Raw genomic sequence first — 25,506 nt, forward strand, 5'->3', positions numbered from 1 at the left:
CCCTGAGTTTTCATCAGCTCAAAATGTTAATTTGTCCAAAACTTTGGTTAATGACCAAATATCTGCAAAACTAATGACATTCCTGTCAGCCTGCTTTGTATTTATTGCTAGTTAGCACGTTGTTATGCTAACATGCTAAACTAAGCTGTTGAACATGGTAAACTTTACCTTCTAAACATCTGCATGTTAGCATTGTCACTGTGGCTACATGTGGCCGTACACTCTTAGTCTTCTTAAATCTAAAACTGGTTTAAGGGCATCCAGTCCTCTTAATTTAGATATACGCAAGGTTTCTCATTTGACCTCTGTTTTAGGTGTTATGTTGTTGATGGCTGCATTTTTAATTAGTGTGTTTATTTGACTTGTGTAGAATCATTGTAAGAGGATTGGAAAGGATGAACTCCTAAATCAGTAATATATCAGGTAAAGTGAGTTTTGAGCTTATACTTCACTATAATACTGGTTATATCGATCATTAATTCAATCCTTAATTCAATTTTGCCTGTATTTTAGGAGTTGTGCAGTTTGGGTTACAATTTGTATCAGCTTGTGTGCAGAGTGAGGTGATGAGATTTTCACAGATGCTGTGATGGCGTGTCTGGTATCTCATCTACATTTCAAGTGGCCATCAAGTTATCTGGTTATCTGCCTGCCACATCTTGAAACAACAGAGCGATAACGTCATCGCGGCAGAGGGGCTGTACAGAGGAACTGATGTCTGTCTGGAAATGTTTAGAGAAGCCTGCTACCATGTTGGAATAATGACAACAAAGGAAAGATGGTGATGTTGTTGATGTACTCTCCTGGCATTAAGCAAAACATTACTGTGGTCGGTAGGTTGTTTAAAAGATCTATAGTAGGAATGTCTTCTTAAACAGTGAGTTTGGTGATCCTACTGGTGTTCTCGGGGACGAGCAGGAGAGACTTGTTGTGTGTGATTTATGTTTTTAGTTTGGTGTGAAAAACAAGTGTTTATTGTAACTGTTGGTAACTACTCTCTGGACGAATAAAAGCCCTTTATTGGTGTGTTCATGTCTTCTTGGAGGTGATTGTGTTTCAGTTTTGTTTAAAGTCTGTTTGACCAGTTGATAAGTTTCCTTGGCTTTTGCTTCTGTTAGTGATTGACGCTTTTTGAGCTGTGATTGGCATGGTTGACAGAAATGTACAGAATTTTGATTACACTATCGTGTAGTGCTGCACAGAGGAAAAATATATTGTAGAAATAATGCTGAATGTTGCCTGTGCAGTTTGATATGCATGATCTAAATGCAGTTTTTTTTTATTTTTGTACCTTTTTTCTTTTTCAGTGCTCAAAAATGGTATCAGGATTTTGTGCGTAGTTTATTTCAGTTAATTGTAGGGCTGCTATATTATTGATTAATCGGTTTATTAGGTCTACGATTAATGGATGAATCATGTAGTCTACAGAATGTCAGGAAACAGTGAAACATTTCCCAGAACCCAAAATGACTTTTTCAAATGTCTAGTTTTGTCTGTCAAACAGTCCAAAAGATATTGAGTTTACAATGATATAAAACAGAGAAAAGCAGCTCATACTCACATTTTAGAACCTGGAACTTTTTTTGGCATTTTTCTTGATGAATGACTTAGACTTAAATGGATTATCAAATACATGTATATTAGGTTAATTGACCAGTACACTGGCACTTAGAACTGGAGTTGGTCCCCGAGCGCTGCACAGTGGCTGCCCACTGCTCCTAATACTTAGGATGGGTTACATGCAGAGAATGAATTTCACTAGACTGACTGTGAATGATTCTGTATATGACAATAAACTTGATTTGATTGATTTTAAAATAGTTCACAATTTATTTTATGTTGATTGAATAATGGAGTAGATGACTGTATGTTTCAGCATGTATTAAACATAAAGGCCCTGATGATCTATGTCTATGTCCCCACATGTGATGAATGCATATAAAGGGAACTGCTCTGTACACTGAAACATGATCCCCCCCCCACCACAATCTATGAATCAGCAAGTGCAACTGGATTTTCTGCACTTCAAGGTAAAGCAGAGAAAAGACTGAATTTATTTCTCTTTGAGGCCTAGATTCAGGCACTTTGATCATCTTTCCATACTCAACCAAACAGCTGAAACATCCTTCTGCAGCGCTCCTCCTCCTCCTCCTCCTCCTCCTCCTCCTCCTCTCCTTAAAACTTTTTTTTTATTAGGAACAACAAGAATGTGGCTCTCCTCTGAGCTGGAATTCCTTTTCTCAAGCCTTTTGGTGGTGTCTTTCTTTTCCATACAACTCTTTTTTTTGTTTTGTTTAGTGCAAATGTTTTCTGGTTTCTCAGACATGATATATGGATACAATGATGTATGGATATGTAAAAATTGCACTTTTTAATAGATAAGCGTCATGTTCAGTTTAGTGAGCTCTATATTAAGCTCAGTGAATGATGGATTGGTACTTTTTGTACCTGTTGCAAAGCTTGTGTCACCTAAATTTGTATCTATCTTTCATCACAGGCTCCTGTTGAGTCCGTAGATTTGTGTTGTTAGTGATGTAATAGTTAGTAGATTAATTGGTTAGTCCATACATTTTTTAAAGTATATTTTGGGCATTTTTTATTGCCTTTTTATTAGAGAGTAGACAGTAGAGACGGACAAGAAATGAGGGGAAAGAAAGCAACAAAGGTCCACAGCCGGGGGTCTTGAACCGGGGACATTGCGATTACATGGTCAGTGCTTCAAACTCCCAGTCCACGACAACATCTCTGCTAACTACTAAATGTCTAGTTATCACTGGTTCCAGCTTGTGCTCTAAAATGTGTTAATTAATTAATCCTTTCAGAAGCCGAGCAGTGTTGGATCTGTGCGAAACCCAGGATGGGAGCAGGGTCATGGAGCAGGATGCACACATGTTGAGCTTTCCCACAGACGACAGACAGTGGTGAAAAAGGGTGTTAGACGCTTTCTCTAATTCTGCTTGCTGTTGTAGCCGTGAAAGGAAGCGGCAGCATTGATGAGACTGCAGTGCTCATGGTCTATTTTCGTGACAGAGAGACAGACACTGCGTGTGTGTGTGCGTGTGTGTGTGTGTGTGTGTGTGTGTGTGTGTCTGCGTGTTGCTACTTTGTGAGGCAGTATTATTGATTCATAGGCAGTGTGATTGCAGGCAGCCTCCCTCAGCTGTGTTCAGTCGACTTTACTGGGGTGGCAGAGCCTGCTACACTGCAGCACGTCACTGGAAGGCTGTGTGTGTGTGTGTGTGTGTGTGTGTGTGTGTGTGTGTGTGCGCGCTTCTGTCTCTCTGAGAGACTATGTTTTTGTGTGGAGAGAGAAACTGTGTGTTAGTGTGTGTTTGCACAAAGGAAAGACAGACTGTGTGGGTTTTTAATTTTAAATTTTTTTTTATGCATGTAGTCATCCATGTAAGCACATTGAGCCGTGAAGCATGTGAATGTGTGTTTGTGTCAGTGTGGGCTGGTGTATGTGTGTTTATGAGGGGCTGTTGTAAGTCATGTACGTGTATGTAGTCAGTCATGTAAGCACATTGAGCCATGCCGTGTCAGTGTGGGAGTGAGGAAGGAACTCTGTGTGTGTGCGTGCCTGTGTAGTCAGTCATGTAAGCACATTCAACCATGACGTGATGTCACTATGTTGTGTGTGTCAGTGTGTGTGGGCTGCAGTTGCTCCGTTGTTGTGGAGATGGATGGCGGCAGCTTGGGTCATTACTGAGCCTGAGTTAGCTTAGCGGCTAATTTTAGCTTCTAGGTTACCCGTAACTGTGTCTGCCGAGTCGTTTTTCTGTGTGAGGAGGCAAAGCAAGTGAACATGGAGCGAGGTGAGCCTGGAAATTGTTTTTGTTTATTTTGACGTATTAAAAACCCTTTTGCATCATTTTTGAAATGCTTCACCTGAGATGAAAGGGCTGATTGACATGTAAACAAAGGTTATGAGCACCGAAGTTCAAACCTGATGAGCATGTGTTATACGTCTAAACCCCACATGATGCCCCGGGTCTGTTTTCTTATTAAAGGGTGTAGGGGTAAGTGCATCCTGCTTCCAAATTAGTTCTTCTTTTGTTAAATGAATAGTAGGAGAGTAACGTGGGCAGAGCAGCCAAAATTAGTTGTGATTGAATCTCATGTACGTTGGTTTAGTTAATAGACTCCAACAGCACAAGAAAGTGAGATTTTTTTTTTGTTCAACTCCTGAAGGACAGGGGTCTGTCAAAATGTTAAAGGATAAATCTGTTTGATTTCAACCTGGCGCATTTCCCATAAATGTGGCTATTTTGACACGATTTTGGGTCGTGCTAACTTCTGTTGTAGAGATTCGGGGAAATGAGGACTCGCGCAAAACAACATATAACGGGGCACTCTACAATGGAGGTGGCGAGCGCAAAGTTGTCATGACCCATAGAGCCACAATAGCCACATTTATGCGAAATACACCAGGTTGAAATAAAGCCAAAATGATCCTTTTTAAATCAGAAAAAAGAATCATTCTGCAGGTTTATATGAGTAGAGCTGTTTTAATGTTATGTGCAAGGGCACACCAAAGGCTGACATGGTCAGGTTGACTTCAGTTTCTTCTAACTTGATTTATTTACATGGTTAACTGTTATGTCCCAGAAAAGGTGATTTTTATTTCTCCTTGTGCCAAGCTTCACAATTTGTGATGTGCACGATGTCATTGTGCTTCATTTGTATAGTTTTGTTAGATTTCATTATTTCTTTCATTAAGGTGGATTGATTGAAATTACTGCTTGACTTGGCTCATTAATGCAGTGGAAGCTGTGACACATGCAACACTTCACTTGAACCTCCACAGGTGAACACCACGAAACTGTCAACCCTTGGGAACACAGTTATGATTTTAGGACCACAATCATTTTTGCTTTCTTTTCAACATCTCAGCAGCGTTTAATAGACCTGCAAAATTAAATTAATCAGTATTGATGACAGACAGCAGTCAGTTGTGAAAACTAAACGAGCATGATTGCCCTGTTTGAACTGTGTTTTGAACATGTTTATTATTAGGGCCGGGGATTGAACCTTAATTGCTTTTGTTATTGACTGAAATGTGTCTGTAGCACAGATATTCAGAAACTGTCAGGTACCAAAACCTGATATTGAATGCTTTCTCTGATAAGAATGCTTTTTATAAGCACCGATCCAGCTTTTTCTCTCCCAAAACCGATTCCGATAACTCAACCCACAGTATCTGCTGATACACAGTACTGATACTAGTGCTCTTTCCCCCCCAATTTAAAACTGCTTGAAACTCTTTGGAATCATTTTTATGTAAGGTAACACAAGGCCAGGCATTGCTGAATCGACAGTCCGTCGTCTCTGAATAAATGACAGTGGAAACACTGAATTTATTGATGAAGAAACTGTATGTAATGTGAATCGATCATTAAGAAGTTTGGTTGCTTTGTTAAATAAAAATAAGAGTTTTGTATTCCTCAAAGTAAGGTATCGAAAAAACTCTGGTATTGTATCAGCACTAGTACAGAAAACTTTTAAGTCAGCCCTATACAAGATGTAGGGGTGTGATGTAGGGGTTTCTATGAGTTTATATGGCGAGCAGGGAACCTGTAGTGTGCGACTGTGAAATACAGTAATCGCACACTGCGTGGAGTAAGAGAGTGAAATTAAAATACTGTGTCCTGATTAAAAACAACAGTATTTAACATAATAATGGAGCCTCTAGTCTGTTGATCATCAGAGGAAATGCACTTCTGTGTAATAAGAGTTTATACAGTAGACTACTGGAAAGTGAAAGGAGCCATTTGAAATTGGACGCGGGGAGATGACATTTGCTTAATGGTCATAAGATGAATGTCATCGATCTGTGGGGAATTTGGGTCATTACTGTTGTGAGGCAGAAAATATAGATTCAAATTTAATGGCTAAATATTTAAAATAAGGCATGAGATGGATTTAAATCGATGAAGTAACAAGTACATGGCATGCACCTCAGTTCAATTGTTTGTTGGATGTATTGAGTTAACAGAAAGGTGTGCAGAATGCATTTTGTTCTGTGATACAGTCTTTGCTTCAGCTTGTTTTTTGTGTCAGGTGAAGTTTGTGGCATCATGCAAATGTGGCCTACTTGGCGAGCAGCGATTCTGTTGTGTTACTCATTCTGGTGCGGGTGGCCTAGTTACACCCATGTCCTTCGTCATTTCAGACATTGCACGCAGTTTTGAATGATTTTAAATTCCTTTTCAGTGTATTTAAATTGAAAACACTACTGATGGTAACTCTAAATAACTCTAAGTAACGAATAACTCCTGGTTGGCCCTGTTTAACCCCTTAAGGAAATCAGGTCAGATGAGCTCTAGCTAGACTTTTTGGGCCTTGTTGAAACTGGGCTAAAATATCATCCCTGGCTGGTCGTATTTGGTCCTCCAGTTTAGTTGTTCTCAGTCCTGGATCTCTGAACCTATGTTGGTTTCCTGACCCCACCAAGTAGTCAATTTCAGTTAGTTGCACTTTCTTACACCTTGTATCCCGGTACCTAGTCAGTTAGTACCTAGAATAAAACCCAGCAGGGTCAGGATGTGAATCCACTGCTCTGGCGGTAACCTGAATAAGTAATAAGCCTTCTCTCATGCTGTTCAGCCCTGTAGGAAAAAAGTATGCTCAGTAAGCCCTGGTTAGGTCCTCTATGGCCCAACAGGATCCAGGCTGATGTTTTCAAAGCTTCTGATCTCCAGTGCTCACGTGTGCACTGCCAGATTAAAGTCTATTTAAAGTAGTCATCAAAAGAAAGTCTTTCAGAGGAATGGCTTGCAGTCCACCGCAGATGCTAATCTAAACTTCTTTTAGAGATTTTATTTAAAAGAAAATCTATTTTGTTCTGTCCAGCATCTTCAAGTACTCAATTAGTTGAAAGTATATCTCAGTGTTTTAACTCAATCAACTTATCTTGTTTCTGTTAAATATTTTTGTTAGTTTTTTTTTTGTTGTTGTTGTTAGTCTGTTCAGGAACCAAGGAACCACGTTTTTAGGGAAACGAGATGTCCTTTTCTCTGAACAGTCATCTGAAACAACATCAGTTTCTGATGACGATGTCGCAGCTGCATCAACTGTCCGTCTGCAGGTGTTCAGCGCTGTATGTTACAGTTGCCACAGTTCCAAATATTTGAACTAAATGGTGAATCAGAACACAAATAAAATCTAAATAGTATTGTAAGTGATATTACACCCGAGGTGACTCTGTTATTTGTCCCGGTATAAAACTGCTGTGATGTTGTATCGGAGCAGTTTGATCAGCTGCAATGTCCAATCACTAACTGATTTCTAATACAGGGATGTGTCGGTCCAATATAAGTAGAAGGCTTCCTCGAAGGATGTATCCTCGCTCCTCTTTTCTCCAAACAGAAATAACGGAATTAAGATGTCCTTCATAATGGCAGACCAGATCGATTTAAAATAAGGGAAATGAAAAGCACCCATAGAATATCTACCAGCTTCAGCGATGCTCTGTAGTGGTCCCTGACCTTTTGATCTTACAGTGAATAGGGGCAAGAGACCAGTTGGGATCAGTGGAGCAGCACAGGGGGAAGGGGAAGTCCTACAGCAAATTAATGATGTTTGCCAATAAATCACTTTAGCATTACCTTTTAAGACATTGTTGTATTAATGATAAAAAACAAGACCTCCATCTTCCTGGATTACCTAAAGGTGCACAACAAGAAGAGGAAGCTGTCATGAAAAGTCCCACTGAAAATCATGTGACAGTAATTTCCAAATGTATTGTTAATTATTGTAATTATTGAAAGTAAAAAAAAAAGGTACTACTGACTGAGAGCTGAGCTGGCAGGGGCACACAGACACAAATTTAACAAACTTGCACTGATAGCAGTGATGGGTACCCATTTATGCAAATATAGTTTAAAATGAAATGGTTTGATTGTCTATGCAAGGATCCTCTCTGTCTAGGTAGATGGAATATAATGCAGTCCAGTACAACACCATCACTAACTATGACCACAATGTTAAACATTTAATTTAGGTAACGCCTCTATGACAGTGTCAAAAAAAACCTGGAACATTATAGACATCATAAATGTGGACTTTATGGCAGAACGGTTGTACTGGATTGCATTAGACTGTACCTATTAAATTGGCCGCAGTGTTTATTTTCATAATAAAAATTATGAGGTGGATCCTCATTATGTCTGTCTTATTAAAAGGTAATTTTGTGGGTGTTCATATAACACAAACACAAATGTGCAGAGTACATACACACTTTAGCGCCACTTTAGACGGGTGTGATGGGATATGCACATGAAGGCCATTTTGCATGAGTAAATACTGTTTACCTTTTTTAAAGAAAAGCTGAAATGAAATGCTACTTTTGACCTCCATTCTTCCTCCTTGAAGCTTTTGACACAAACACTGACTTTCACTTTAAACCAAAAATGGCTAGCAGTTGACCTTAGCAGATGGGCTCCTCAACTTTTTCACCTGGGTATCTCACTCTGGGATTCAGACTCATTACTTTGCTGCTCATGTCATGTAGAGAAGCCTACTCTTGTTCCTCTGGCTCCTGACCATTGTGTAACACCACGATCACATCTGCAGTTTTCCTTTCTAAACCAGTATGGAAAAGTTGACTTTGCTGTGTTTTTGTTTTTGCTTTGTGGAGGCCTGCCCTGACAGTCAGATGAACCACAGATTGTAAGCAAAAGTCATACACACTCACAAGTAGATTGTTTATTGGACAGAGTCTTAGGAACCTCTTATCCAACAAAGCTCGACATTTTGTCTTTGAGTCAAAACACACCTGAAAGTGAATTAACTGAAATTATAGTCCCAGTAGTTTTAGCTAAGCATGTCGTATCTGCACTCTGCCGTATCTTCTCTGATGGTCATACCTGTCTAAGCTGCAGTACATTTTGATGAACATTAAGTGCCTTTTTACTTCTGTTCACCTCTGAACTGTGGGCTGAACTGTTCTTGTGCATGAAGGCTTTTCCTCATCCCTGGTAATGCCCACAGCAAATGGTTTGTGTACCACAGCACAACATGCAACATCTAAAATTACTGTCTACTTGCAGATAGACTATTTTGTACAGCTGAAACAATTAGTTGATTAATCAATTTGTCGATGAACAGAAAATTACTTGGCTTTACTATTTTAATAATCGATTCATTGTTTGTCATTTTTTAAGCAAAAGTGCCAATTCAGTGTTTTACCAGTAATTTGAAGACGTCACCTTGGACTTTAGGAAATTGTGATGGGCATTTTTTACTATTTTCTGACATTTCATATCCCAAAACGACAAATTGATTATTTGAGAAAATAATCTGCAGTTTAATCATTAATCAACCTTGATTTGTAAGGCTACTTTCATGTTCAAAATCATGACAAATCAGATGTGTTTCTTATAAAAACTTGATTACATTTTTTCCCTGTAGTTTTTTTAAAATTGTCTCTCTGATTTCACAAGTATTCTCTAGCTTCTGACAAACGGCACCACATTTTGTCTGGCCAATCAAAACAAATGAAACGAATGCATGACCCACATTTACTTCAAATACGGTTGATGTTATTGCACCCTGAGATACAATTGCTTGGTTTTAAGTCTTCTCATTAGTTTGACATGTAGATGCACAGACAGATGGGTAGACTTCTATCTAGATATTTAGACAGACAAGAAATACAGACAGAAGCAGGTAACGATTTGGAAATGCAGGCTGACAGCAGATACAGAGTCAATCCATCCGCCAGACAGATAGTTGAATTGATAGACAGTCGGGAGCCAGTGGCAACGAAAGGGTTACCATGGTGACCGCGTGTTTACGTCCGCCTCCCCACTCCCCGCAGCTTTGGCACAGAGAGCCAGTTTCCATGGCAACGGCTCTGATACCCCCCCCCAAACCCAACTGGCAAGGAGGCCGTTGAGCTCGCTGTGTGTGTGTGTGTGATTCATTGAGATGATTCCTCATACCTGTGTGAGAAGCAGTCGATTATGTGCATCTGCATTGGCCTCACGACACAAGGCAGTCACACTCGCTCTTACGGCATAAAACAGCAGTTACAAAAACACACAAGCACCTGCTCCATGTCTTGCATATGCCCGCCATACATCAATATGACATGCACACACTTTTTGTAGACAAAAATACACACGCCACACGAGGATATGCATGTAGACTCAAACATGCGCAGACGTTACTCAGTCAGTCAGTCATTCCACATAGGCCTGACCTGGCGAGCTAGTTGCTCCACAGTGTGTGTGCGCTCCCTGTTCTCTGGTTTCTAAATACAGTCAAGAACATCAGAAAGGGCCACAGCCACTTTTAGACCCTTTATCACCCTCTCTGCTTTGCTGTCATAGGAACCGTGCAGTCATTTCTCTGACAATCTGCATCAAATACATGTGTGTATGTAGGTGTTTTGGGGGGAATCGAAGCCTGCGTTGTTGCTATAGGCCCTCTGAAGAATGTCATGCTACATTTTCATCAGCTGTGTTCAGCGCTCAACCTTTCTGATTCAAAATTCCACATAATCACAGTAATGAGCCGGTCCTGGCTCGTTTTCAGAAACACAATCACTTCCTTTGCCAAGTGCAAAAATGTGCTACAGTTTGTGGCGGTGACATTGGTACGGAAACATACGGACAACGTACAGTCTCTCACATTACATACAGATGGACAGAGCCTACTAACAGCAGTGTAAAAAGAGTGCAGGGCGTACAACAGACGGTAGACCGTGCTGTACATAGTACTGTATGTATATTAACCACTTTGACAGCTGGTGGTTGATACCTGTTTATGCATCTCAAGCCAGGCTGCCAGTCCTGATTGGTTGATTGCTTTTTGTTTTTATGTATGGAGTTTATGTACAAGAGGCAGCACACTGTATCATTAATCGATGAGTTGGACGTGTATTTAAGAATTAAAGCTGCAGCACATTTTGTACTGGGTGGGAAATTCATATTTGATTTGTTACCACCATGTCAAGGATTTTGACTTCTCAAGGTTCCTTTTTCAAAGACACCAGTGTTGATTTGTTTTTCAGGCCTGATGTTTGTTAGATATTGTTATTCTAGAAAAGTGGGATTTATTTGTCATATATTTCAAAGGAAAGCGATAACATGTTTTTTTGCTCTTGCATTATTAAGAATAATTTCAGTATTTTATAAGAAAGTCAGTTAATCTCACTGGTTTGTTTTTGCTAATCACCTTCTGTTCACTGACTGGTTTCTGGGGTGGTATCTTTTTGTAGCTATATAAAATTTGGTAAAATATCAAATCTCATTTCATTTTACTGTATCTTTTGTGTTTTATTTTTTATTGTAAAGTATTTAAAAAATGTTCAGTCCATATAAAGCTACAGTTCTGTACTCAGACTTCATAAACTTTGGTATAGATTTGTCATCCACTACAATGAACCTTGAAGCTGCAGGCTTTAGAATTAGTCTCCAGCTGATGCATGATGCGACTTTCTCTTCTTCATAGACTGCAGTGATGTCTGTAGTCTGATTCAGTGCATGCTTTGGACTTACATGTTTTTAACATGAAAAACTCAGACTGCTTATTGTTGTTTTTTACTGTAAGCTCTAAATGGTCAAATCAACCACAGCATATTTCACAGAGGTGAAAAATGTGTTGACATGCACATTTATATCGTAGTCAGGATATGATATAACACATCAAACAGTCTTTAGTCAGTTACCTGTTTATATGCAGAGTCACATGTTATACAGTTGCTGTCTGTATTCATTAGAAACATGTTATTTGGATGCTTTCCTCTGTGCGGAGAACACCCTTGAGTTGTTTGTCAAAGCAAATATTACACAGCACCCTTTGTTTACAGAATAGACTGGGCTGTATTGTCATGTTCCAGCTAGCTCAATAGGGTTGTGTAGTCAGTAGTGTCTAAATTGTGACTACAACTGCTTTGGATGGCTTTTTCAGATCTAACTTTCTTATAAGTCTGAACTTTTAAATCAAAGGTCCTTACTTACCAAGTTTAGTGTCCCACTGCGAGAAGCCTGGTTTAATGGTGCATACTAACACTGGTAAAAAGGCAAGGGAGACACAGCAGGATGTCTAAATTTCAGCATTATAAGCCCCAGTGTAAAGAATTCGATTCATCAAATGCTTCGATATTAATATGTGCAGCTGCAAGAAGGGGTGAGAAATTCTTCAGATGCAGTATCCTTCATCATGAACCTCAATGTGAAACTTGTCATTTTCCAACGCTGTGTGGGTTCCTCTTCTGGCTGTCCATTTATAAATAATATCCATACAACTGCAGCTAACAGTTACATGGTGGTATTCCTGCAGAGTACAGATGCATCCCATAATCTGCAAAAAACAAACCAAAACACTACCAAACAAATACGAGTTGGTGATTGCTGTAAGGCAAACACTAACCTGGCCTTTAATGTAAAGTGGATTTAGTGTGGCTTGTGTTCAGTAGTTTGCACCAGAGGGAACACGCTTTTAGTAGCCAAGTGTCCATCAGCGGCTTCAGTCAATATGTGCGCGCGCGCGCGCACACACACACACACACACACACACACACACACACACACACACACACACACACACACACAGCTTTTGTCAGTCAGAACTGCAGTATCCCAGCTTAATGACTCCCCTGTCCTCAATACGACAGATTGGAGATAAAGGCACATTCCCTCAGTTTTTCCTAACACTCAGTGGTCATTCAGTATTGATTGATTTAAAATATTGATAGTTTGGCTGATCGTTTGATTATTACTCTATCAATACTTTTTTTTTTGTTGTTTGTGTTTATTTAATAGTGGCAGTTTCTTTCCTTCTCTTGGTAGATGTCATGGTCCTGGATTTAATTTTAATTTAGGTTTCATAATGTTAAATCAAAAATACAATCTGTATTTTTATTTAAGTTATTGGGGAAAAGGTAGCCACAGGTTTTCATACTTTCTCCAGCAGAGGTGGCGATTTTACTGTGGTGTTCATACTGTACTTGCTTGTTAATGGATTCGAAAACAAGGCCGGAACGGCAGACTTTGCTCGGGAACCTTAGGGTGTTTTAGATTAGTTGGGAGGTGGTTTCAACATATTATCCCTTTCCAGCTTTTGTCTGGGGAAGTATCTGACCTACTGAAATGCACTTGAGCAAGACACTAGCGTCACACCAGTTACTGCATGATGTTTAATAGCTGACCCTTTGCTCTGACCTTCCTGTGGTGCTACAAAGCTGAGACAGTTTCCCCGTAGGGATCAATCAGGTAGCACATTATTATTCATTATGAAGCAGGATTCATTATACACACACTCGCATTCATACTTGTAGAGGAAAGTGCGAGCAGAACACTCTTACCTTGGATTTTGATTCTATAATGCATTTTAATCTAGTCTTCTTGGTCAATGCTACAGTCTTTAATTAAGCCGAATTCTTTCAACAGTGCCCAAACAGAGAGCTGAAATAATTGCAAAACACGGGCATTAGTTACAGTGATTACAAAAATCACTGAAAGGAAAACTGGCTTTGTGATATAAATAGGCCTAATTAAATACATAAATGAAATATAAAGTAAACAAACAGTACCCAGGGATGTGGACAAACATCTCACCACAAATCTCCTGCTGCTATAAAATCAAGATGCCGAATAAAACCACAGCTAAATAAAACAATGGACTCAATGACAACAAAACATCATGAAAAATGAAAGACACAATAACAAAATGTTAAAGTGACAGTTGAAACAAACTACAATAACACTGAAAATGAAGTCATAGTTGACATAAGAGTGCAGCAGCAAATCAAAAAAATTAAAAATTGCTTTCTTAATGGTAACACCATGTAGCGTTCATCCTGGTGCATTTTGGGAAACTGGCATTTTTGGATGAGGATTCTGAGGCCGCATTAAAGTATAACCAACTGTATTGTAACATCCTGAGCCCAAAACAAGTACGCATAAGCTAATGTTCACCAGATGGGCCAAGTGAAGCTTCTCAGGGTCAACACTAAAATTAAATGCCAGTTATTTTTTATTTATCCTGTAATTGTTACTGATCAATCACCTCTGTAGATCTAATAATGAAAATATTTGACTGCAAACAACGTTTTGGAGCATGCCTAGCTAATCATGAGTTAATCGTGATCCTGTGAGGGTTAGGGTTAGCTCATAGAGAAACTTTGCATCTAAAAATGCCAGGAGAAAACAAAAGCGCCACATTTTGTGTAGCTATACTCTATAAGAATCCATCTTTACATAGTAATGAAGTATATGTGTACCTGTTTAGCCAATACAACTATGATAATCTTTCATTAATTAGTTCAATAATGTATATTCACTGGAATCACACATGTATCATCAATATAGTGATAACTTCATTTAGCCAAAAAATACACTTTTATTTATTCAATTCCTTCAAAGTATTAACTACATATTATTTGAGTCTGGACAGACATAGATGTAAAATGCAATTTGACTGGTTGGCGTAGGCATACAACCACAGGGCAGCAATTCTAGTTTTCTTTTGGTTTAGGGCATTAGTTTAGAAGAGCTGCATGTACAATCTAATGCAGTACCAATATAACAGCACTGGAGAAACGCCTGTTTTTGTGAAACTTAAAATAGTCAGTTATGTGTAAACTCTGTTTGAAGAGGTAATTTGTTAGCTTGTAGTGCAGTCGCAATGTTAGAGCCGTGCCCGGTGGAATGAAGGCGTCACGCTTAGTGAAGCATCACAAACACTGGGTTGAGTCGGCCTTGGCAGTGGGTGTTGGATCTGACTCTATCTGAGTCTTAACTTGCATATCCAAAAAGCTGTTACTGTGGCAGAAATTTAAGTGGCTGTAACAACACAGAAGAAGAGATGAAAATTGTCTTCATGCTGAATTTTTGATGTACACCTGCTATAGCCCGTACATCAGTGAATGCAATGGTTCAAAAACTCCTGTTGCAAATACTACAGCTGTATTTAACCTCAGTGGAATTGCACTCTTGGTGTACGTGATATAAAGTCACCAATGGATATTGAAGCACCTCTGCATTTTTGATTTAAATGGATAGTACTATTTGCCCACATGCTACACTGACCTTCAGGTCCACCTACTGGTCATGAATATTTATGTTTGCAAGTATTTTTGCACACACCAGAGACTTATTATAATATCTAGCATATAATATCTAGTACTTAAGCTCCGTTTCCCACCAAATGTATTTGAGCTGACAACCTGGTGTAAAAATCAGAGGTGGATGGGAAGAAACTGAAGGTCCCTTAGCCTGCATGTATCCTCCGTTAGTGTCACAGATGGAGCCATGGTGGAAATCGTCCATCTCACATCTACAGTACTGCTGCAGGACTTTCCTCATGGAGATGATGCAACAGGAAAGCAGCAGTAGAGCAAAGCGTTTTAGCGTTTATACGACTTTTGCATCTGTTAGGCAGAGTGGAAGAACGCTGTGCTGCTGAAGCACTTAAAACTTAGGGAGATGGAGGTTGGATACTGTGGTTCAACAGGTTGAGGATGGTGGAAACAGTGATGTCACAGACTGCCCAGAACATTGTTTGACTTCTCAGCATCTCGGCCTACCATGGTGTCTTTGTGGGTTGGTGAGGAAAAGTACAGGCTGAAATAAAGTTTGTTCATCCTTAAAATTAGGGATAATCCAGTGAGTAGATTTAAGCATCTCAAATGTACAAGGTACATGTGCAAGACTGTTGATGTCAAAGACTATTTTTGGTCTTTTTAAGCTTTTATATCTAAACAAGCAGAAGCATTGTAGTGCTAGTGGTGTTCCTGCAAGAGGGGTGGCCAAAAAGATCAAGAAATGTATGAACAAACCCTCCTTCTGTATGAAGTTATGCACAACTACACATTTCCTGTAGTTATAACTCTATTTTCATTTCTTCTATTGTGGTATCTGTCGAGTAATGCTCAGCTGTAGTGCGATATGACATGTTGCACTTATATTGTGATAAATGCTGATGTGCAAAAACTGTCCTCAGAACAAAATGACACAGTTCACAGTCTCAGTGTTCAGCCACAGTTGGCCTTCATCATGTTCATTACTGTCTAAAATCTTCAACAACAGCATTTACTATTATGAGTGCTGGGCTTTTTCTTGGAAATTTTCTCTGATATACAGGAAGTGATGAGCTTCATGTTTCAGGGGTTTTTTTTTTTCATGTTTGGTAATGGATAAAGGAACAACAACATACTGAGCAGGGACAGTAATATCTATTCTTAACTCTTGTGAGGACTTTAGTATATGTTTGCTGGGGGGCCACTCCTTTACTGGACTCATTTTAAACACTCAGCGCAGTCACATGGAAGCTGATGTAGAACAACACTCCTTCTGCTGTCTCACTGCTGGCTGCACTATGAGTAGAGGAGATGTTGAATCATCAGCCAGAACCAGCACAAACTCACCACAAACATAGCATGAGGCTCAACCTGTCCTCCAACCTGCCAGCCTGCCCTCTATGAACTTTTATTTTGTTTGGTGAAATATAGCAGACAATTTAATAGTATTAATACTCAGGGTGTCTTGGTGGTTCCGCTGTGTAGGATTTGAACAAAAAAGCTGTAACATCCTGTGGTTGATGGAAGAATATGGTGCATATTAAGTTTTTAGTCACAGCATGATTCACACATCAAACAGCACATGTTGGGAATGATGGACACGTGTGATTTTTCTTCACCATGTTTTGCTGTTTTGATGTCCATGATTCATTAAATCCTCAGTCAGGTAAAAAAAAAAAAAAAAAATGAAGAACCCATGTCTCAACAATGACCACTTTCTCTCTCATCCTCTTTCTCACCGTCCATCATCTTTTCTAGCTTTCTCCTTCTTTCTCACTCTTTTCCCCCCTTCCTTTTTCTTTTTCTCTCCTCTCTCGTCCTCTTTATCCTTCTCTTGCAATTATCTTGTCTTTTGTTTTTCCTCTGGTTTTATATCAATCTCTCCACAGTTCCCCATCCCTCCCTCTGAATTGATAGTAACATATTTTGTATATGGTATGCTAAAACTGCATTAGAATATGCATTTTAGCAATTTAGAATTTTAAGGATGCTGCAACAAAGAGTATGAGGTACAGAAACATTAATTAAACCTGCATTAGGGTTTTTTTGGTCATTTTGAGGTCAGCCTAACAAGCTGTAAACACAAGATTGACACATTATCACCTCATGACGTTAATATGGCAAACATGTCAGCAAACAGTTGCCTATTTACACATCCAGCAGACACAGAACAACATTAGCATTTAAATGCAGTTGTGTTTCTGGCCACCCATCTAATGTCCATTAGTCCAATTATCACTCTTGTTTTAGCTCTGTTTTGGTCTCCACTAACTCCTGAGAAAAAAACATGTTCACCAGCTAATTGCTGAACTTGTCTGTCTGCTGTCAGGTGCCGGGCAAGAAATGTAGACTCGTTTTTTCGAGCTTTTTCGCTGAATACAGCTGCCTGCTGCAGTCGGGTGATAATTCTCTGTGGGTTTGTCACTATGATCGACCCTTTTCATATTGCACATTGTCATTGGGTTCATTGTTAATATGAAAATATTAAATTGAAATGATAATAATGTTAGTAATTATATAGTAATGGTGAATTCTTAAATAAAAGCAATAATGGACAGTGCAAACAAATAAAAGCTGGTTGCTAATCAAGGCCTAGTAAAAAACATTGAGTGGGTGTTGAATTACTGATATAATGACTCACACAGAAAATTCAGTATAATATAAATTTCCACAGCATTAATTCCATTAGTACAACAACAGAGTCATGTCATACTCACCACTCTTTTGGCCTGAGTGCCTCTGTTTAACATAAATGGTGTTGGATCAGTGTTAAGCTCTGTTCACACGCGACACTTCGCGTTACGAGTTTGACTGCAGGATCATTTGTGTTTACTCACACAAATGAACCCAAAATGAACATATTTTGCTGTGATTTAATTGCAATAAATGGATCAAAAGGATGCCGAAATAACTACATCATGATCAGATTTGTAACAAGTCTGAATTCATGCTTTGTCAGGTCTGTCTGCAAGACGACAAGCGAACAACTTTTAAAATGCTTGTTTTCTGAATGGAGTTCGGAATGGTCAGGGCTATGCTTTGCTAACTTGGTTCAATGTAAAGTACAACCGATAGTTGGAATCAAGTGACAGACACATATTGTCAGAACTTACCAGGTAGTCCCACTTCCTTGCCTATTTTTCTCATTTTTTTCTCCGCTCCACCCGGTCCTCCCCACACAACACTCTGCAAAGCCCCGCGATATGAGCAAATTTCGCGAATGACCCGAATGACGCGAATAGACGTGAATTTGCATCTTTGCATTGACTTTGTATGTAATCGCGCCACATGCAAAATTTGCTTGGCTTTCTGTGCGAACACACCTTTAAACCACTCTCAACGAAACTCGACACTTCCTGCATATGTTTCACATTAAAAGGCTACCAGGAAAGGCCCTTTTAGCTGCTGGAAAGCTCTTAATGTGAAGGCAGGAAGTGTTCATTGACAGTATCTTAACAACAATTGGGGTAAAGTAGATCTAGATACAATTAATTAATGAATGCTAATGAGAACAGTATGATAATGATTAACTAAATTCATGACACACTTTTCTGTTTCAGATGTTCACTGGTCTCCTGAAGCACATGCCACCTCCGGCCTCCGCTGCAGCAGCCTCCTCCTCTGCCTCTGACCAAAACAGTAACGCACAAACCACAGTTCCCACAATCCCACGGGGACACCTGGTCGTGGGCCCCAAGGACCAACTCCGCCTCCTCACGCCCGTGGGCAGCACGGCGACATCCAATCACTGTGCGGCGGCCGTGGCCCATGCCGCTAAGCACTCCGGAGGAGCCCCACGACCTCCTTCCTCCCTGAGTGAGGAGGATGATGGAGGAGGAGGAGGAGGAGGAGGAGGAAGGGTGAAGAAGAAACGAAAGAAAAAGGACAAGAGAGAACGGGAGAAAGGAGGAGGGGAGGGGGGGGAAAGGGAAAGCAGCAAACCAAAGAAACGAAAGGAGGAGAAGGAGGCGACGGTGGTCACACTGAGGAAGAGTAAGGAGCCCAAGGAAGGCAAGGAGCGAAAGGAGCGTAGGACCAAGGGGAAGGATGGCAGGAAAGAGAGCAGGACAGAGCTGAAGAATGCGGCAGGGGGGAAAACGGCAGGCGCCACAGGGGCCCCTGGACCAGCTCAGGTGCCTGTTAAGGTGCCTGGCAAAAGAGGAAGAAAACCGAAGGTCAAAGTCCTACCTCCTATACCCACGAATCAAGGTACGCAGTTACAATGGTTGGAGTTGTTTTTTCTGTGTGTGTGTGTGTGTGTGGGTTGTCTTTGTGATGGGCGTTGGTGATGGTTTTTAAGTGGTTGTGTGTTGGAGTGGAGTTTGTGTGTGTGGAGTGGAAGGTGCAAGGTGGTTGGGTGGGAGGATGTTATGATATTATCTGTTTTATTTTTAGGTTGTGTTGAAACAATTAGCCGATCAGTTGATTGGTAGAAAATTTGATAACCGTTTTCAGAATGGATTAATTGTTTGTCATTTGTCAAGCACAAAATGACAAATATTCACTGGTTCACTATTCTCAAATCCAAGGATTTACTGCTTTTCTCTGTTTTATGACCTTGTAAATTGCATAGCTTTGGGTCTTTGACTGTTGGTCTGGGATATTGTGATGGCCATTTTTCACTATTTCACATTTTTCACACTATTTTCCAGTAATTAATCCATTAACTCAAAAAATAATGAATAAGCCAGTCAGTGATTGCAGTATTACTCAGCAACAGCCCTGCTTTTAAAGGTATATATCTGTTATAATATCCTAGGTTTTAAAGGAGGTTTAATGCCCTTCTATATATTCAACTTGAGAAAAACAGCAGTTAAAATGCCTTGTTTCAGGAATAATACCAAATCTGAATGACTGACTGAAAGTGGTATCAGTATTAAATTCCTTTTAAATACAGCCAGATTACTTCGGCCCCTGTTAAATACACCAATAAAATAAATGTGATGGTAACAATGTTTGTTGTAGCCTCAAATGCTCCTAAACCGTGTTGAACCTCTGCTACATTTGAATCTTTGGTACATCTAATTCAGATTTTCTTTCGGTAGTATATCAGATGTGTCTGTATGTGTGACTGTGTGTGTGTGTGTGTGTGTGTGTGTGTGTAGTGTGTTTGTGTCTTCCGTTGAGTTGAGTCAAAAAACCAAAGACAAAAAGTCAAAAGTGTAGTCTCACAACAAGCATTGATGCTGGAACATTTCAGCACTAATTGGAAGGCACAGATGATGACTGTTCTGTTCTTAAATGTGCTTGAATCATGATCAGACATGTCGGGATAAATTAATCTTATTATAATGTGATTGTTGGATTTAATTAAGGCTGAGTATGCATGATTGTGTGTGTGCACGTATGTGTGGGTGGGTGCAATAGCACTCTTTCAAAGCTGAAAAACCGATTTCTTGTGAGAATCAAAAATTGCATCAATTCATGTTTGAAGATGCCATTCCTCATCATGAACCGAGATGATGCCGAATGTCTTTAAAACACGTAGAATAATGGAATATATGAATTGTATGAATTATATATGTATTATTACATCAGTTAAAAGCTTTAATGAAGTGCTGATAAGTGTGTAAAGGTCAAAGAACATGGTAGAAGTTGTTGGTTCATTTATATATTTTACACAATTTAACGATTTCTTTTTATAACCTTGCTAGCGGCAATATTGGTCGCTCTGTCGGTTGGTTTGCCGGTCCACCACTTTGGTCCTGACTGAAATATCTCAACAACTATTTGAATGTCCTATGGAGACATTTATTGTCCCCAAAGTCGGCATGCTTCATGATGATCTCTCTCTGGCTTCCCATCTACAAAATTGTTAGAATAATTAGAATGCACAACCAAGCCGGGGAATCGAACCCAGATGTCTGCAGTGAGGTTTTGCTCCTGCACCCTAGAGAAGTGGTTTGTTACAGTAGCTTTTGGTCAGCTTCAGTCAGTATAATGGAAAAATCATGGGCTAAAGTTATGTTGAACGTGTCACCAACCCCTAAAGAGGATTTTGCTTCTGCTCACTCGTGTCCTTGTCCTCTCATGTGTTTTACTCCCCTATCCTCCAACAGCACCTCCTTCTACCCCAGGTCTCCACACTAAGGTCCCAGTGCAGGTCCACGGCAAGAACCATGGCCAGGCCAACAGCAAGACCCCAGCCCCCTCTGCGCCAAAACAGAGGGGCCGCAAACCCAGGTAATACATTCTGCCTGGCTAGCACCTCATGGGAAGAGATATACTGTATAATGAGAAGAGGGCCGAATAGAAAAGAATTTAGAAGAAAGAAAGTGAAAGAGGCTGTGCTGGAAAAGCCCTAGAAGTGGACACTGATGGAGTAAGGCAAGCAAGAAAGAGCAAGGCGGCAGTAAACCTGTCATCCCCAACAAATTATGCAGTTCTTTTCTGGGCAACTCTGTAACAAATATTTCACTTAAAGGCTATATTGTGGCTTTTTTTTCTCTTTGCTTTATTGGGGAGTCAGGAAAGATGGGGAGAAAAGTTTTATTCAGACCCAGGACAGCATGGCTTCATAGTGTGGTGTGCACCTTAGCAAAATGAGCTGCTAGAATGAAGCTTGGATTTTGTAGTTTTGGAAATGTGCAAGAACAAATTGACTCCCTAATTTTTTGAAATTGGAACAAATACACCAGGGCTACTCTAAAAGCCTGGAAGCAGAGAGGAAGTAAACTGAAAAAAGGCTTTTTTTTTTGTATCCTATTTAGTTACATACACAAGTCTCCTGTATGTTTTGACTCTGTTACTTCCCTCCTTCACTTAGAGACAAGTTAATATATACTGTACATACTGTATATATCTGATATAGATGCATATGCATTTATATACTCTTTTAATTGCCTCTCTGTGTTCAGGGTGCACACAAAATCTGATTCTAACCTTAACCACACCGAACATTTATCCAACCCATAACGATTAGTTGATGAATGTATTAGTTGATTGACAGAAAATTAATCGGCAACTATTTTTATAACTGATTATTCATTAGAAATGCCAAACTAATTCCCTGGTTCTGGCTTCTCAGATGTGAGGGTTTGATGCTTTTTTTGGACATATGATAGTAAACTGAACATCTTTTTACATTTGGTTTAATACAACAAGCTATATAGTATGAATACATCACCTTGGGCTCAAGGCTTATACCTAAACATAATATTTAAAATAAAATCTCACGCCTAAACTCAACCTTCTGTTTTGGAAAAGCAGTCACAGCGCTTCTGCCCAAGTGTTTCTAAACCTTGTGGGATCCATAATTTCAACAAAAACAGACACACTGACATACTGCTTGTCTTCTTTTAGGATGTTTTGATGGCAGGATTTTTTTTTTTCACAAATAGTCACTCTCATGCCCCTGTCTGTCTTCCTCTGTCTTCTTGTTTTGTTTCTCCCCTGTCTTCCACAAATTGTTCCCTTTGCTCTCTTTTTCTGTCTTTATCCCTTTCTTCTCTTTGTCAGCCCACTTCAACAGCTGAGTGCTCTTTATCACGTTGTGAAGTAGGAGCAAAGATAGAGAGGCACAGTAACATGTCTGTATTATTGTTTTACTTGGTGCACTTTGCCTCTACCCTCGAGAGCAACTGTTTAACAATTAGAATTATTTTCTTTTGAGGCTTTAACAGATAAAAAAAATAGTTCATCTTTGATATAAACATAAATGTCCATAAAAGGAATGCCATTTAATGTTCAATGGCCACAGTGACTTATAGAGGGTGACTTTCTCCAAGTTTAATCAGTTTAATCTTCCTGAATTACGTTTGTGCAAGGATGAATGACATACATTCTAGAGCAATCTATGTGTCAGGGCAGGATACGAGTTGTGTTGTGGCTGAGAGTCTGAATTCACAAAGAGACTTGAGAGACAAGTGCAGATCGGAAATATATATCTGGTTGACTTTGTCGAGAGAAAGAGAGCGAAGTTGAGAAAGGGTTATGATACTATACTGTGGAAGAGAGAAAGGAGACTGATAGGAAGGAAAGAAAGAAAGAAAGTCGATATATCCAAAGGAAGTAGAGATACTGTAAATAGAGTTTTAGGTTTGAAATAATGGGAAGAGGAGAAAGGGAAAGATGTTAGAAATAAAGTGTGAATAAATGGAGGAAGAGATGAGTCACTGATGTGAAGTTAAGAAAGGCAACAGCAGACTGATGCGAGACGGAGTGAAAAGTTGCCAATGAGTGTTAGAGGGAGAGAAGAAGCGCTGACAAGAATAAAAAAGGATGAAGGTAATGGAGAGAAGCGAGATAACAATCGCTGCTGTGAAAGAGAAAGGAGAGAGAGATGGGTTAAGTGAGGATGAGAAAAGATGAAAAGCAACAGAGGTAATGATATGAAAGAAAAGCGTACAGATAAGACAGAAGGAGCTGAGGAAAATAGATAAAAATGGAGATAAACGAGCCATGGATGTTTAGAGGGAAGGCTTCTGAACTTCACCGATTCAGGGTCATTTCCAGGTCGGGCTCTGGTATCAGGTCATGTTTTGTTCGGATAACACCAGTCACAAGAAGATTAGAAAGTCCTCATGTGGTGCACTTTTAATTCCATCTTAATCTGTTGCTTTGTCTTTTCTCACTGCTCACTTGGGCAGAGTTTTAGTGTGAGTGAGAACACCATTAAGTTGGACTTAAGTTGGACAGGAGATTTGTCTTTTTTGCCCCTCTGACCACAGTTGCCAGTACAGTCCTAAATTCACTAGTCACTCTCTGCAGTTCACATGCCAGCTTAATTTTTTAAAAGAAGAATATGACTTCTAAGGGATCGACGGTTACACCCTGTAGTCCGTGGTAGAGGAATGCAGGAGATTTGAGCTTGTTGATGAGCAGGTCTGTAGGGGAGTGAGCATTAGCTAACTAGTGTGAGAAACTGAAATAACTTAACACTACTTAGTACTTATTTTATGTCATATAATTCTTTGTATTTGTAATACTGTGGCTTAGCAGTAAGGTGAGTGGAACTACAGCTGCAGGTAGTGTCTCTCAGTAAGATTAATCAGTGACACTGATTGACATTGGTGAAATGTGTGTCTCCTGTATAAAAGAATTATGAATTGACAACAAAATGAAGAGACGCTGGTACATGTGATGTAGAGGCTTGTGCATTTGTGTCACCCTTCCACAGTGCTTTCCATTCAGTGGACAGCTCAGGCTCTCTGCGTTTGGGGTGCACTCACACACATACACATCTCACTTTTAGGGACAGATTTAAATACACAAAAAATTCCTTTTTCAAGTTTCTTTCCTTTTCTTTAGTTTAGCTATCTCTTGTCTGGTATATGTTTGTTTAAAAATATTATATTATTAAGATCATATTAATATATCAAAATCCTTTGATGAATTTATTGTTTTTATCAAATGTGAATTGCAGTTACAATTAAATGGAGACATCCCTGTTGTTTTTCTAGAGACTCCATGCTCACCATGTCACGCTCATTTTCCAGCAATCAAATCAAACCCTGAATCATTTGAGTGATCAAATCATTCAGGGTTTGATTTGATCAAATGCCTCCCAAAATGTAATCTGCTCACTCGTTTCACTCGCAAATACGTCACATAACGTAAGCTAAAGAGGCTCTAACTGCCATATCACTGGCTTTAAGAAAATAATCTTTTAGTTCATTTTGCCACAAGTATGCAAATTAGTCATTAGACCCCCACCTCCATAGACCTGTTGTAAGCCAGGAGACTGCTTTTTTTATTCAGCTCCCCTGCTCCGATTTTCGCAACCAGTCTGAGGATTCAAACTGGCAGCCTTCTGGTCCAAAGTGTGCTCCAATCTTGTGGCCAGCATTTCATCAGCTGGTTGGTCTCAGTGATTGGCTAGTGGTTGCCCATTGTCTTGGTGATCAGGAAATAATGGTACCCAGAGAGATTTGAACAAAATAAGGATAAAATATTTGTACCAGATATGACTGTCCTAACCAGCCCAGTACAAATCCTCAGGGAGCAGTAGCGTTTCCAGCCTCTGGCTCAGTGAGAAAATGCTGCTGCAGGCTACTAGAGCTGCTAATTACTCATCAGAATTCCTCTCCTCTCAGAAATCCTGGTGCAACGCCGGTGGAGAAGAAGAAGAAGGGAAAGAGGAGAAACCAGGAGTTGGCTGTCCAGGAGGGGGCAGAGAGTGACGACACTACCTCAATGTCAGCCCTCAACATGGGTGGAGAGGACAGCCAAGACCCCCTGGATAACGCGGTGAGTGGACAGAAATACTGGCTGGACCCTGAACACAGTGGGCCTCATGGAATGACTGGTGTAAATGTATATTATGATTTTGACGTATAGTTAAAGGTGATATGAGTGACATTTTCACTCTGGTAAATCATTACAGCTTTTGTTAGACACTTTTTGACAACTGTTTAGACCATTGCCAAAAGCATGAAATGTTAAGGGAAAGATCATTTCTAACATGTGACAAGTAGCGACATCCTCCTTGCGACAGGAAGCAGATGGGGTTTTGGGAATTTCAGTCTTTTAAATTGGAG

At 39.8% G+C, this 25,506-nt stretch overlaps 1 protein-coding gene across 10 annotated transcripts in view; it reads left to right on the forward strand.

Annotated features, from left to right (window-relative positions):
• Window positions 1–25,506, forward strand: part of chd6 (chromodomain helicase DNA binding protein 6) — a 105,754-nt gene that overhangs the window by 26,877 nt on the left and 53,371 nt on the right. For 9 of the 10 annotated variants that reach the window (XM_044217513.1, XM_044217530.1, XM_044217522.1 and 6 more), the window contains 3 exons: window positions 18,589–19,237; window positions 21,088–21,211; window positions 25,063–25,216. In XM_044217513.1, coding sequence (XP_044073448.1) covers window positions 18,589–19,237; window positions 21,088–21,211; window positions 25,063–25,216 — 927 coding nt within the window. Of the gene's footprint in view, window positions 1–3,670; window positions 3,816–18,588; window positions 19,238–21,087; window positions 21,212–25,062; window positions 25,217–25,506 lie in introns of those variants that run through there. The other variant, XM_044217559.1, reaches the window with a different exon arrangement.

The sequence above is a fragment of the Siniperca chuatsi genome, linkage group LG2 (assembly GCF_020085105.1).
Source record: "Siniperca chuatsi isolate FFG_IHB_CAS linkage group LG2, ASM2008510v1, whole genome shotgun sequence".
Lineage (NCBI taxonomy): Eukaryota > Metazoa > Chordata > Actinopteri > Centrarchiformes > Sinipercidae > Siniperca > Siniperca chuatsi.